Genomic DNA, 14,568 nt, shown 5'->3' with positions numbered 1-14,568 from the left:
CATCCCATCAAAATATATAAATGATTATGTACGTACCAGGAGTCCAGGACACGGGTTAGCATGTAGAAGGAACTCGCTAGCTTAATGGATGTCACCTAGCATGGAATTTCCCAGTCCCCATATATAAGTGCTTCTCTGGCACTTAAATACTTATAAACAAGCTTCACATAAATCGAGATTAAATTCTTTTCACATACTATCCTTGTATTTCTTAAATCGCAATTGAAAAGCTACTTATAAATCATTTCAAATAGATAGTTAAATCAGTCGGGGCAAAAACAATACAACTCTATATCCTCCATTCACTTTCACTTTGGATATTTATGCAGACAATCTGATTAAAAATAAAAAGGCTTCTGCACTAGAATTTTTTTTTTTTTTTTGGTATTGTGTAATCACTAATTGTTCCCTAACCTAAGGGAAAAAATATCAGTCCAATATAATTTCGAAAGCATTAATAATACATGCTAACTAATTGGACCTATTTATAATTTTAGATGGAGATATATATTATCCTTTTCAAGTAACTAATAGATTTGTTTCTTAATATAATACTTATATAACTAATTTGTGGATATTAAGAAAATTTGTTTAGTTAGTTATTTGTAATAAATTAATGTTACTTTTTCTAAAATACCCCTTTTCCATTATGTGCATTGAAATCATTTCGTGAAAACTTTTTAGTATGTGCAAGCATCATAGGGATTACTTGGAGGAAAATGGATATAATTGAAGACAAAATAAATTGAAATCTTATATTTATGATTAAATTGAATTTCCAACCAGTTCTTATATTACGAATTATTGCTCTTTTATTAAGTACTACACGTAGTATGATAAAACCTTTCACAAATTCAAATGTTTCTTCCTACTCAATCATACAAATGCTTAAATGTCCTAGTTTACTTAAAGCACAATTAAAACGGCAATCTCACACACAAGACTATGTATGTCGGTATTTGAATGTAATCACTCAAAGTCCAGGCAATTTACAGAAAAGCGTATCCAGTTCTCTATTAACATGACAAAGAATGTGAATTCAATGATAATTGCCAACTCTTGGTCTACATAAAAGCTAAGATTATATACCGATATAATATCTTCGGTCGTAATTATAAGAGCTCATTTGTAGTTTATGAATAAGCTCTTATAATTAAGACAGAGATAGTACTACAAACTAAGAGACACACACATATATATATTCCATAATAGTTATATCTATTCGTACAAGTATCTACGTTCGGAGGTATCTATAACATCTCTAAGCCAACTGATTGGGTCCGTCGAGGATTAACGTGATCATGATCATCAGAAGTTCTTACACTCTCCCACCTCGAAGAATTCCAATGTCGAACAGTGTCTGTTCCACCAAAAGTTGCAGCTCTTCCTATAGTGTTGAAATTGAAGCTGCCATTGTTGTAAAGGCCTGAAGTGAGTCTCACTAGTGCCTTGTTCCAAACACCATTATCATCGGAAGCTTCTGTATTATTATTATTATTGTCTTGATCACCTTCTTTCTCTTGATGAAGGTAAGTCCTCAACAGAGCAACGATCAAGAAGATGGTGGAAGTGAAACCACTTATCACATAGAGAATCCAAAAGTCGGCTAGGGTTAGGCTTTCAGTTTCAGAAGATGACGTTGAGTCGCTTGAGCAGTTATTGGAAGGGATCAACCATTTGTCTTCCAACCTCCTTAAAGTTCCATTCTCCGCTAATCTTAAAATACCTTCAGAAAAGTCTTTAACCAACGGAGAGTCTTTTTGGAATACCTGCTTAGTTATACGTATCAAATGGGTTAGAGACTTATAGAGTAATAAGAAAGTCAAGAATCATTACTGAACATGCATATATATAGAATGAACCCGCACACATCATGCTTTGTTCTATCAAGTCGGGAAGAAGTTACAAATCCTCAATAACCATATTTTGTTTCAATCTCATATTCTTGTTAGAGTATTAAAATGATTCAAATAGTAAGCCTCTATTAACAAGTTATAAATAGTATGAATTGTATATTCATCAAACTTGGTACAAAGTGCATGAGAAAATGTCAGTTACTAATGAATTCAATCAGCTTGAAAAGTTACAACTCATCTGTGTCAATCTAAATATATTGACAAAAATTCAAAGATATAAAGTCGAAAGAAAGGCTGTAGGAGGGTACTTACAAAGCCGAGGCCTCCAAATTTATAGCCAGCAGGAGTTGCAGTATATTGATTGCAATACTTGTTTAAGAAAACCTTTTCATATGGGCTCTCAAGGAAGAGGGCAGAAATTTGTTTGCTCTTAAACTTGGCTACAAAGTCAGGCTCACCATCAAGACTTAGGATCTGCTTTTCAGGTAAATCATAGACATGGAGCAAGTAGTTCTTCACAAATTGACTGCTATTATCACAGCCAACAGTTAACTTATTTTCCTTCAGCCACTGTACGTCTCTCCCAGTCTTCATCCGTTTCACAGTGAGCAGAGAAGACAGACTTGCTGTGTAACTTGAAGTCAGAACAAACACCAGAAATAGCCATGCAGCAACCACCACCCTTGCTGAGTTACTGTACACTTTGCCCCCTGAGGAACACATTAAAAAATAATTATAACTAAGATGCTGATTACAGTGTTACTATGTTTTACACTTTATTTAATGCTACATGAAGACAATTAAATAATCATTACTTTGTAACTGACTTAGTTGTATAACCAATCATCATGTTCTTAGTTCAGTTTAGTTATGCTTAGTTAATTAGAAGCTCACGTGATGCGGCTATAATTAACTTTGACACTGTACATTCAGTAATGCGATACAGATCTTTCATCTCATACTCAACTCCTTATTTCATCTGTTCACATTTATGAACTTGTTTGATCATCAAGTATGGATTAGAGGATAGTAACAAATACTCTCTTCAATCTTTTATGTAAGAATTAGATAACTAGCTAAAATTTACAGAGATTAAGAAAATTAGCTAAGTTAGTTATATGTAGTAAAAAAATATGTATTTTTTTTTTAAATATCCTCTTTTATCATTTGCATTGACCCTACCCTTGATGAAAACTCTCTTTGTAATTATAAATTTAAAATACAAAGTGAATTGAGATTTTATATTATAAAACTAAAGTAAACCCTCATAATTAGATCCTATACTTAGGACGGAAGAGTATGATAAAGCTCAAAACAAAAGAGGAGAAAGGCATATAAGATCATGCATTTGTGTCGAATCTTACCGTGAGCAAAAAATAGGGAAGAAAAGGCGAACCAAGAAGTGTTGCTGAGTTGATTTTTCCATGATCCTTTATAGCTAGGGTTTAAGGGATGCTCAAGGAACCAAATGGCAAGCGTTGTGTATGAGAATATGACAGCAGTGGCTAGCCACATTTGCCAGCTAAATGGCTTCACGAACAGAAACGTCGTCCCTTCTGTCTCAGCTGGAAATATGAGAGACAAACCTGACTCCGAGTATGGCTGTGTGAATGATACATTCTTCGATCGATTCTCCAGTATTGTTACGTCTCCAACAATAGCATCATATGACTGTGTCATGAATAATACAGTTCAACAGAATATTAATAAAGTTAAATGATATAGTGTAACGTTATAAAAATCGAATAAAAAATTGATTAAAATTTTAAGAACTATACAAGTGCAGCACGTTTCATGAACAATTCGACTATTCAAAGTTTTGCAATGATAGAAGATTTTTCCCTCTCATATATGGACCAGGTCCAAGTTAGAGTGAAGAAAAGTCTAAAGTCGAATAAGGAGAGTGTATTCCAAGAAAAGGTCTCATGAGATAGAAAAAAAATTGTTAAGAAATATCAGCAGCCATCTGCGTTCATACCAGGCCACATCTATTGTTTATATCAATTTAATTTGTTGTTCAATATTTTTACTGTTTGAATCTTCCGCCAGAATTAAGTGGCAAAATGGGTGTAAAAAGGTCAGTGGTTCCGATTACTTTAACAAGTAAATTAATCTCAAGAAATTTTTTGCATGTACTACGTGCTAGCACTTCATATTTAAATACAGAAAAATAAATATAAAGTTGAAATTTTACCTGGTCGGTGAATTTTCGTAGAAGCACATCATAAGATACATCATCGAAGGGGAAATATTTATATGGAAGACCGGAGTACTTATGTTTGAGCTGTTCTTGAACTTTTTCAAAAAGTTCAATACAAAGGCCAACATATCTGCCATGAGATTCTTCCTTCACAAAATTCTCGAAAGCAGGCTTTACAGGAACTGCTACTCTTAATGGATTCTCGTCCGAAGGTATGTCCCACCCTAATGGAGCATTAAAATTATTGTTTAGATCAGTCTTTAGACCTCCAGGCCAAACCACTGGACCATTTATATGAAGTGTAGCAGCATCACTTCCTTTCTGATCTATGTCTTGCAGAGATTTGAAGAACTTCAAATTTGGTACCCAAAAGTCCAACTCTGTGTATTTCTTGTTAACCACGTTTATCACTCGTAACAATGGACTTTGTGATAAACGGCCTTCCTTGAAGCTTATGTTACCAGTTAAACCAGTGAAGTTACTAGACAGCATCGTCTCCGTGAACAGTCTCGAGTTACTGGGATGATGATTGTTGTTATTATTATTATTATTGTTAGTACCATTCATCTTCTCTAGGGCTTTTGTAACGATCCTGATGCTATCATAAGCTTGCAGTGCAAGGAATCCCGGATTATTAGAGTGGTTTTGAAAGTTTTCTATGAACTGAGTATAAGCACTTGAACTTGTAGAATAGTAGCTTTTGATTCCAATAGTACCTTCCATGGAGGATAAGACATTCTCATCGACTGAGTCAAGCATACCAGCAATATCCTCATTAATAATCCAAGCTGATTCTTTCCCTAATAACCTTAGTTTCCTAGCTTCTCTAAACAAATGGGTCACCATAGGCACTGATGCTTTGAGAATAATGAAAACCCTAGATTGTGCTGATAATAATAAGCTAATCAGTTCATCAAGAACAAACCCTTTTGGATCAGATAAAGAAGAAAATGGTGGGAGGACAAGTCTACGCTCAATTTGGGAATTAGTCTTCAAGAGGGCTTCAGAAAGGAGGGTTAACATGCCTGAAGAATCAGAACTATAAGAATCATCTTCGTATATAGCTATAACCTTCTGCCAGCCATATGCGTGAACAATATCAGCTATGCAGTTCATATTTGCAGTCTGATTCTTGGCCATTTGAATCAAAAAAGGCCAACGAAATTGGATTGATGATGGTGGTGAGGATATTGAAGGAGATGAGAATGAAATTACTGGAACTTGAGCTTTATCTCCAAGTTCAGCTACAAAAGCTGCTTCCTTCCATTTCTCCATTCCAATTATAACTTCAACTTTCGTTTTATTTATCAGCTCTTCAGCTGGAAAACAAAATAATTAAAGGGATTCACTCATCACATACGTAATATAAAAATTATGTATATAAATATAAAGGCATGTGAATATATATACTCACCTGCAGAAGCTGCCTGCAATGGATTGCTTAGAGAGTCACGAAAATGGAGGGAGATGTTGAGGCTCTTTGAGTAGTTGTTAAAGCTTTGTGCTGCAATTTCCATGGCTGCTTTCTGTTGTATTCCTGCATGAGAATTGACATCGATAATTGCACCAACATCGATATTGATTCCATTACTGTTATCTGCTGCGGCTTCTGGGAAGCAACTGAGAAGGAGAATAATGGAACTGAACTCAGCAAAAAGAAGCAAAAGGCTTCGATCTGTATTCATAGCCTTGAAGCCAAGTTTGATAATTTCACAGGTAATAAGATCGCAATTTGTACTTTGTTTTTGCGTCCACCAGCTAGCTCTCGGGTGTCAGAACTCAAGCCTTTATATAAGCTCATGAGGCTGACGAAAATATAATCAGTCTTGTTTCTTGCAAAGGTTGCAAGAGATCCATTCAAAGCCTTCCTCTTCTTTTGGAAAGACAATTCAAAGCCTTCTTACCAGTCAAATAAAGTGACGATGAATCTTCGGGGAATAATACTTGAAAATTAGTGTCTTTGACTAGGGAATGCTGAGTTGAAACTTGCCAATAAGAGAATCACCAAAAATAATGGACCTTTCCCACGGCCCACATCCTCCTGCGTGGAGCTTTTTACTAAGGATAAAAGTATATTTTAAGACTCCAGTAATATATATAATTGTATAGGTTTTTTTTTTTCATTTTTTTCATATGTTTCTAATTTTTCTCTCATGTTTTCTAATTGCATTTATATCTAATTTCTAATTTTATTTAAAAAATTAAAAAAATTTATAGCCATTTTTAATTTATATTTTAATTTTTAAAATTTTTTGGTGGCTTTATAAACAGAAAATTTAAAATTTTGAAAAGTCAATTCGAATGGCTTTGAAGATTGACAAAGAAAATTGGAATATCTCTATGTTCATAATTTGTTGTTGTCTATTTTCCAACGCGTGTTTAGCTGGGACCACAAACTTTATCTTATTTGTCTTATTACTTAGCTTATGTCATTAAATTAAGATATAATTGGAGATATTTTGCATCGCTCGTATTAGGATCAACTGATATAAAAACATACCGTTACAATAAAAACGGTTCGTTCTGATGACTTTCATCTTGCGTATACCATTTTCAATGGTTTTTTATTTCTTTAGGCCATCGACCATTTCCAGCATCTCTGAATAGTAGTAATGTCTATTACGAGTATTTTCATTTATAATAAAGTGTCAACACTTAATCTTGTTTACGTGTTGGCATGGTAAAAGATTTCTCTTGATTTAGCTTTATTACCCATATATATCCAATTCCCTTGATAATATATATTTTTAAGATTTTTCCTCTTATAACAAGAAAAAAAAATTAATGGAAAGTTCCGCATTAAAAATTTTATTGGTGAGAATGACCACTCTATTTTTTTATATGAAACTTTATCAAGTCCTTTTGACCAATAAAATTTTTAACGGTGGATATTTTCTTAATTTCTTCTTGTGACAATAGTAAAAATCAAGGTTTAAAATAAGGTTTCTTGGCTCATAATCCCAACTAGGGTTTTCCACAATTCACCCAAAACTTAGTAGTACCACCTCCAATCCTTAATATAAGAGCTAGTTGATTGATTTGAGTAGATTAAATAAGTTTATTAAGTTAGTTATTTATAATAAATGTGTCATCTTTTCTAGAATATCCTTACTAGTAATTTGTATGAGCTAAATTAATATTTGATTGAACATTTAACACGTACAACTACTATAAGCATTACTATTAAAAAAATAGATAAATATAAAAAATAAAAAGGATTAAGATCTTACATTTGGAATCAAATTTAATGTCAAACTAGCTCTTATATATATTAAGGACCGCTGGTAGTATTTCATAAGAAGCTCGCCTCAAACTTCAATTTTCTCATAATTTCACACAAGCCTGATGGTTTTCCTCGTATGCTCACTCAAAACACAACCCAATATACCATATGAAAGATCTTCGCAGTTAAGGGATATAATGCTTCCTCTGCCTATAGCATTACAAGAAGGTAACAACAACGATTTTTTTTTTTTTAAATTTTTAGTTTGATTGGTGTGTGCTGTTTGAAACCTACCTAAACTACGTCCCCTTTGCTTTAAATGGTGTTCCCAAATGTAAAATTAAGGAACCGCGTAACCGGAACACGTCTTTTGTTATTTCTAGAGGTTGAGAAGCCGTTCTATGTCAGAACAACAGCAAAAGACTACCATATGTGAGTTTTATTATTGGATTATTATATGTTGGATCTGACTTATAATCTTCACCATTATTTCTTAAAAAAACCATTTACTGTTGTCTTTTCCCAAAAAAAACTACTTGTGGTTTCCCCTATCTCCTTTATCATGCGCCGCCAATGTTATAAATAATTGATCATGAAGCTTTCATATTTCAACAACAAGAAGAAGAAGAAGATCATCGATCATCATCAATATGGAAAACCCGACATTGTTGTTCTTCTGCTTCTTGGCTTTTTCATTTGTTGTGTCTCGTGTTGTTGCAAGTGGCGATGCTTTGGCGCCAGCCATGTATGTTTTCGGAGATTCAACAGTTGATGTTGGAAATAACAATTATCTGAATACAAAAGCAAAGGCAAATTGGCCTTATGGTGTTGATAATCATAATGAAACAGGTCGATTCAGTAATGGCAAGGTTTCAGTCGACTTTCTTGGTAAGATTTTACGAATCAGTAATCAATACCAATATACAGTACTTCCTTCTATCCCATATATAAGATAATTTTTGGAGTAGACACAGTCCTATTTATAAGTTACCCTTAAATATGACTTAAATTTTAACAATGTTTTTTATTTTTGTTCTCATTAATTACATGTAATTACCTCCGATCTTTAATATAAGAACTAAATAACTAATTTGAAGTGATTAAAAAAATAGTTAATTTGGTTATTGATAACAAATATGTGTTGACTTCTCCATACTATTCATTTTAATCATGTATATTAGAACTACCTCTAGTAGGAACACCTTACAATTAATAGTGATATTTTGAAGAAAAAATTATAAATTTGAGATTAGGTATTATATTTAGGACTAAATACAATTCCTAACTAGCGCATATTAAGGATCAGATGTAGTATATCATTACCTAATTGTAACTTCTTGTTTGCATCTTTTTCGCACTCATTATCTCTCTATCACGCTCACTTTCTCCATAAATGTGTTTTTTGGAAAATAATAATTTTTACATATTTCTTGTCTTCAATCAGTTGTTTAGTATATGTAATTTAGTTATTTTTATCTTCTATATATGGGACAGGAGGAAGTATAAAACCTATGGATAGCATATATATCACATAAATGAACAATATGTTTCATTCCTTAAACTCTATGCAATATGGAGGGAGAAGCACTTGTCGATACAATTATATTGTTTGTTTATTTATTGTAAGATCAATGTTGTGACGTGTTTCACAATTAGCATCCTAATATTTTAATTGCGACATTCAAGAGTTGCATCGTTAATATGTATCTGTCTTTAAATATCAACTTAATTTTATGGTGTTTTTCTTCCTTGATATATAGCTACTTATCTGGGGTTACCAACTCCTCCTGCGTACTTGAGTCTCTCGAAAGATGAAAGAAGTCATATAATTACCGGAATAAACTATGCATCAGCATCGTGTGGAATCTTGAACACAACCGGAAGTGTAAGATTACATATTTGAAGCTTGACAAAAAATTTCATCTTATCATTGCATTTGTATAATTAAGTAGTTTAATTCTTCTCTTAAATGTTACATGTTTATGATTAATTGATCAATCTTCTGATGAATTTTGTTTTTAGGGAGAATGTCTATCTCTGGCGAAACAAATCGAATACTTTACTTTAACAGCGACACAGGATCTTCCAAAACAAATAAACAATGAAGAGAAATTACGAGAACAGCTTGCCAAATCCATATTCTTGTTCTTTATCGGCAATAATGATTTCAATCCTCAGGTGAATGGTAACCTCACGGCCAAAATGAGTTTCAACCAATTATCAGAAATTCTCCTTCACGAAATCACAAAACAAATTAAGGTTTGTTCCATATATATATGAAAGCCTTTTAAACTTTCTGTCTGTGATAGCTTCTACAATATGCTAGCCCCACACACACACACAAGTATAATCACAACGTAATTATGATATTAAAACCCAACTCAGGTATGGTCAAGAACTTTGAACGAGTTGGCCGAGTTAAATTTATATTTTTTTCTCTCCTAGCAGGAAACATTGTTATTTTGAGCTAAAAACATATTTATGCTCTAGCAGTTCTACTTTGTTGAATTATATGATGTTTATATATTTACATAGGCATTGTTAATGCCTTTCTATTTAAATATTACTTTTTTCAAGGTAATATATTATATATGACTATTTTGAATATTTTAATTAAATTATATTATTTTAATTATGACTGGGTCCATCCTAATTCAATCACAGTTGGACCACAATGACCCTTGAATCCGTATCTTAACCAGTTCAATAACCGATATGACTTATCTTCAGTACATTGATCATAAAACATGTTGCTTTTCAATCAATTTCAGAAAGTTTATGATCTTGGAGGAAGAAAGTTTGTGGTAGCAAGCCTTTCAGTGTGTCCGCCACATAATTATAACCTAACAGACGGATGTGGAAGCAGATATTATGCAGACAAGCTTCCTGGTAGGTTAGGAGGCTTGAAACAGAATGGTCACTCTGGCTTAGTGTACACAATATTTGACGCATTCAGAATATACGCAAGGGTTTGTCACAATCCCCAAGAATTTGGTTAGTACATAAACCTATTTGTTCCTTAACTCTTGAAATGTTAAAACCATCTGTTTAATTAGTTTATATTTTTACAAGTACTAGTAGCTCATTGTTTGTTTGTTTTTGTTCTTTTTTTTGGGTTTTGTTCTGCCTATACAGGATTCACACACGTTGGTGTGCCATGCTATGACAATGAGAGTAAAAAGCTCTGTCCAGATAGATCAAAGTACAATCAATTTGACAAACTTGGCCATCAAACTGAAGCCTCAAACGAGATTCTAGCAAGGGATTGTTTCAATGGAACCTCCTGCTCTCCTTACACTCTATTGGACTTAACCAAGGCAAATTAAGAGTGTGTTTGTATTAGCAGTGACAAAAGTAGCTTTTATTTCATCTAACTTTTGTACAATTAAGTTAAAATAAAAGTCAGTTAGTATAATGTTATTTATGTTTGGATTGGTTATTTAAAAGAGTTTGTTTGACAAGTTATAACTTGTTTAAATGATAAATTTTAGAAGTAATGGGTTTAGGTGTAAAATGACTAATTAAAAGGGATGAGTTTCATTAAATACATACATATATATATTGATATGGCTATCTAACTAGATCATAGCATTATCGGTTTCAATTGGAGGTGTGTGTATTATATTTATATAATTTGATAACTTTAAAAATGTTAAAATTACAATTATAAATATGAACAGAGTTAATGTATCATCGGAAAAAATTGTAAATACTAATAAACATTTAATTAGATATATTTAAGGGTTAAAGTGCATCTAGCACCCTAAAGTATTTTGTGGTGTATCCAGTACCCCGAAATATTTTTTAGATGCATCTAGCACCCTAAATTTTTTTTTTTGGCCTTGATGATAAAGGCACCAAAAAAAAATTTTGGGTGCTGGATGCAACAAGAAAAATACTTTAAGATACTAAATGCACAAAAAAATATTTCAAAATACTTGACGCATTTAAAAAAATACTTTAGGATACTGAATGCACCATAAAGTACTTCAAAGTGCTAGATATACCTGAAAAAATACTTCAGAGTACTGAGTGTACCTTAACCCTATATTTAATACCAGATATAGCTAATTAATGAATATTGTTTTATATTTTTGTAGATCTGTAGAGCTTAATTGAAGATTAATAATATAGATCAACTGAGCTTGGAGTGGAGAGCGGACTCTTATCATTAAATGTTATTGGTTAATTTTTTCCTTCTCAATGTACCTTTGCAATCATAAGCTATTGGGTCATCTTTAGAGTAATTTTATCAATTTTTTCCATTAAAGCAAGTAGATGGGACTCACTCTTCAAAAGACTCCTTCTCTTCCTTTCTTTTTCATTACCATTTTCTCTTCTCTCTTCACATCAGCAACACCATTTTTTAGCAGCTCAATATGGCTTTCACAATGATACAGTTTTGCCCAATAAGCCCTTCCAACAGAACACTAATCCAAACAATATGGTAGAGACCTTTTCCTTTCTCAATGTACTCCTCCGGTCCTAAAAATAAGACCCTTATACTAGTGTGTATTAAGGGTCTTATATTTAAGATTGGAGGAGTAACTTTTTCCTGTTCACCACAATCCCAAACACGTATAGATGTGTGTATCGGCATTGCCCCCTTTTAGATAATGTTCAAACTTTGATTTGAACGTAATTACTTTCATGATTTTGTATCCAGTGGTAATTTTCTTATATTTTTGGCATTTATCTTATACATTTTTACTTCTAAATCAAATCATGAAGATTAGGGGTGTTCATCAAGCCCGCTAGCCCGGTATGCCCGCCCGAGCCCGCAAGAAAATGGCCCTGCCCAGCCCGGATAAAAAATAGCCCAAAGAAAAATGGGTATTTTTGGGCTGGGCATATTATGGGCAGGGCAGGGCTGCGGGCATGGTATGCTGCCCTGCCCATTTGGCCCTGCCCGTGATATATATATTTATAATTCTTTTTTTTTTTGCCAAAAATACTTATAATAATATATAATATATAATAATATATATTATTCTCCCCTCTTTTATTTGCCATAAATACATTTAGTAGTATGCGTAATTCTTCCTTCTTAGTATCTTTTTAATTTTTTTTAATTTGGTTTAGTATCTTTTAGTTTGTTTTTATTGTTGGTTGTCTTACAAAGATGCAAAAGCAAGCTCACTTTAGTGTTATATTAAAAGATATATCAATTTAAGACAAAGCAAAGTTATTAATTTGTTGAATTTATTGTTTATTCAAGTATTTATTTCTTTATAATTGTTATAAGATACCTTTACTTTAACTAAAAAAAATTTCACTAAGGTATCACTATTTGGGCTTGGAAGCCCGCCCTGCCCAGTCCGTTATTGCCCAGCCCGAAAATGGTTAGGGCTTCTATGGGCAGGGCAGGGCAGCGGGCCGCAAAATGCAGCCCGCTCATTTTTCGGGCTGGGCATCGGGCAGGGGACATGCCCTGCCCAGCCCTGCCCATGAACACCCCTAATGAAGATGACATAATTTAGTAAATAATACCTTTGGTCCTTAATACTACTTCCAATCCTTAATATAATAACTAGTTGACTAATTTAAATAAATTAAAAAAATTGGTTAAGTTGGTTATTTGTAATAGATATATGTTATCTTCCCTAAAATATCTTTACTAATCAAATGTATTAGCTAGAATTACCATTTAATGAAACTTTTAACATGTGCAAATATTGTACTATAAGAACTACCTTGAAAAAAATTAAATAAATATGAAAGATAAAATAGATCGCAGTTTTATATTTAGAACCAAATTAAATGTCAAATTGGCTCTTATATTAAGAATCAGAAGTAGTATAACATCTAGTTGGGGGTTGGATTGGATCTTAAATAAAAGAAATCAATTTACTTTGTCTTCCAAATTTATACTTCATTTTCCAAAATATCATGATTGATTACATAGAGTTTTCATTTAAAGATTGTCATTTAAAAATGATACTTTAGAAAAATTACGTCATATTTATTATAAATAATTAACTTAACTACTTTTTTTAATCTACTCAAATTAATTAATTAACTCTTATATTAAGAGTGGAAGGTGATATTTATAAGGGAAAATTTCATTCAAGGACCGCTAAAGGCAATTAACTTCCAAGAGCCCCCAAAACAATCTGAAAAGCCACTGCAGGACCGTGGGGACAAATTGAAATTAACTTCAAAACCAAAAAGATAGTGTTGCCCCTCAAACTATTACTCTGAAATTTGAAGTCTTTTCTCTCTCTCTCTACTCCCAATATCTGAAGCCCCTCTCCCTCACTCTAAAAATTTTAGTTTATGCAGTGAAGGAGATCGCTCCCCTCACCTCGCTACTGTTAAATATTTATTTGTGCAGTATTTGTGATCCATTGCTACTAGTATTCCGTTGGCCAAAATAAACAATGCGATCGTGTGAATAGTCAGTAATATATGTGTTTTATCTTTTTCCCTGTTTGTTTGTTATGCTGCTACTTGTTGTCACGCACTTGAAGCACTTTGTACTCATGGAGTTTGGAACAATACGGATTTTCTTAGTTAAATAAAAATGATATTTTTAAAATAATTTATAATCAGTTGTTAATCTAAAAGATCTAAACTTATTCAAAGAAAAATTTCTGATGGAAATGCGTGTTGAATCTGTGCACAATAAGCCGATGCTCTGGATTATAAGCAATTTATTTTGTATAGTGCTATGAACAGATGGAGAATTTCATGATGGTACTTGGAGGTAAATTGCCCTAAGTACTGAACTTAAACTAGCCAGCGACTACATAAATGTATGAACAAATTAATCGACTTGCAAATGGAAGTATTTTTATTGTTAATGTATGTATCCTTATTGCAAAGTTCCTAATTCCACTTGTGAACAATCACTTCCAGACCTGTGAATTGATGTGTTTAATTTTTTGAATGAAATAAATCTACTTGCAAAAGGACGTATTTCTATTGTTAATGAGTGTATCCGTGTTGCAAATTTTCTAATTTCACTTGTGAACCCTTACTCTCAAACTTGTGATAAACTTTTTTAATTGAACTAGCTCACTTGCAAATGGATGTGTTATTCTTATTAATATACATATCCTATTTGCAAATTTTCTAATTTCAGTTGTAAATGATTCCTCCCAGATTTGTGAATAATCATGTTCAGCTTCTTGAATTCAACTAGCTCACTTATAAATGGACAAATTCTTGCTATTAATATACTTATTCTTCTTGCAAATTCCTTGGGAAGCACAAGTCACAATATCTCTTGTGTGATAGTCATTTTCTATTGCTCATGAGTTCATTCATTATTTTGAGTTTTCATTGAC

The 14,568-nt window shown here is 32.7% G+C and overlaps 2 protein-coding genes across 2 annotated transcripts; one reads left to right on the top strand and one right to left on the bottom strand.

Annotated features, from left to right (window-relative positions):
* Positions 1–1,171: 1,171 nt before the first annotated feature.
* Positions 1,172–5,799, bottom strand: LOC114724320 (glutamate receptor 2.7-like). Its single transcript, XM_028910656.1, has 5 exons — positions 5,471–5,799; positions 4,051–5,375; positions 3,221–3,530; positions 2,169–2,566; positions 1,172–1,769 (listed from the first exon to the last, which is right to left on the bottom strand). Exons 1-5 carry the CDS (start codon positions 5,739–5,741, stop codon positions 1,251–1,253), a joined length of 2,823 nt encoding a protein of 940 aa, XP_028766489.1. The 5' UTR covers positions 5,742–5,799; the 3' UTR covers positions 1,172–1,250.
* Positions 5,800–7,929: 2,130 nt separating this feature from the next.
* Positions 7,930–10,605, top strand: LOC114724343 (GDSL esterase/lipase At5g55050-like). The gene is made up of 5 exons (XM_028910683.1): positions 7,930–8,167; positions 9,040–9,164; positions 9,302–9,457; positions 10,051–10,273; positions 10,415–10,605. The coding sequence occupies exons 1-5, from the start codon at positions 7,930–7,932 to the stop codon at positions 10,603–10,605; spliced, it is 933 nt and encodes a 310-aa protein (XP_028766516.1).
* Positions 10,606–14,568: the final 3,963 nt, after the last annotated feature.

The sequence above is a fragment of the Neltuma alba genome, unplaced genomic scaffold, assembly GCF_004799145.2.
Source record: "Neltuma alba isolate B1F8T4 unplaced genomic scaffold, ASM479914v2 tig00012185_pilon, whole genome shotgun sequence".
NCBI lineage: Eukaryota > Viridiplantae > Streptophyta > Magnoliopsida > Fabales > Fabaceae > Neltuma > Neltuma alba.
This window is presented reverse-complemented; position numbering and strand designations above follow the sequence as displayed.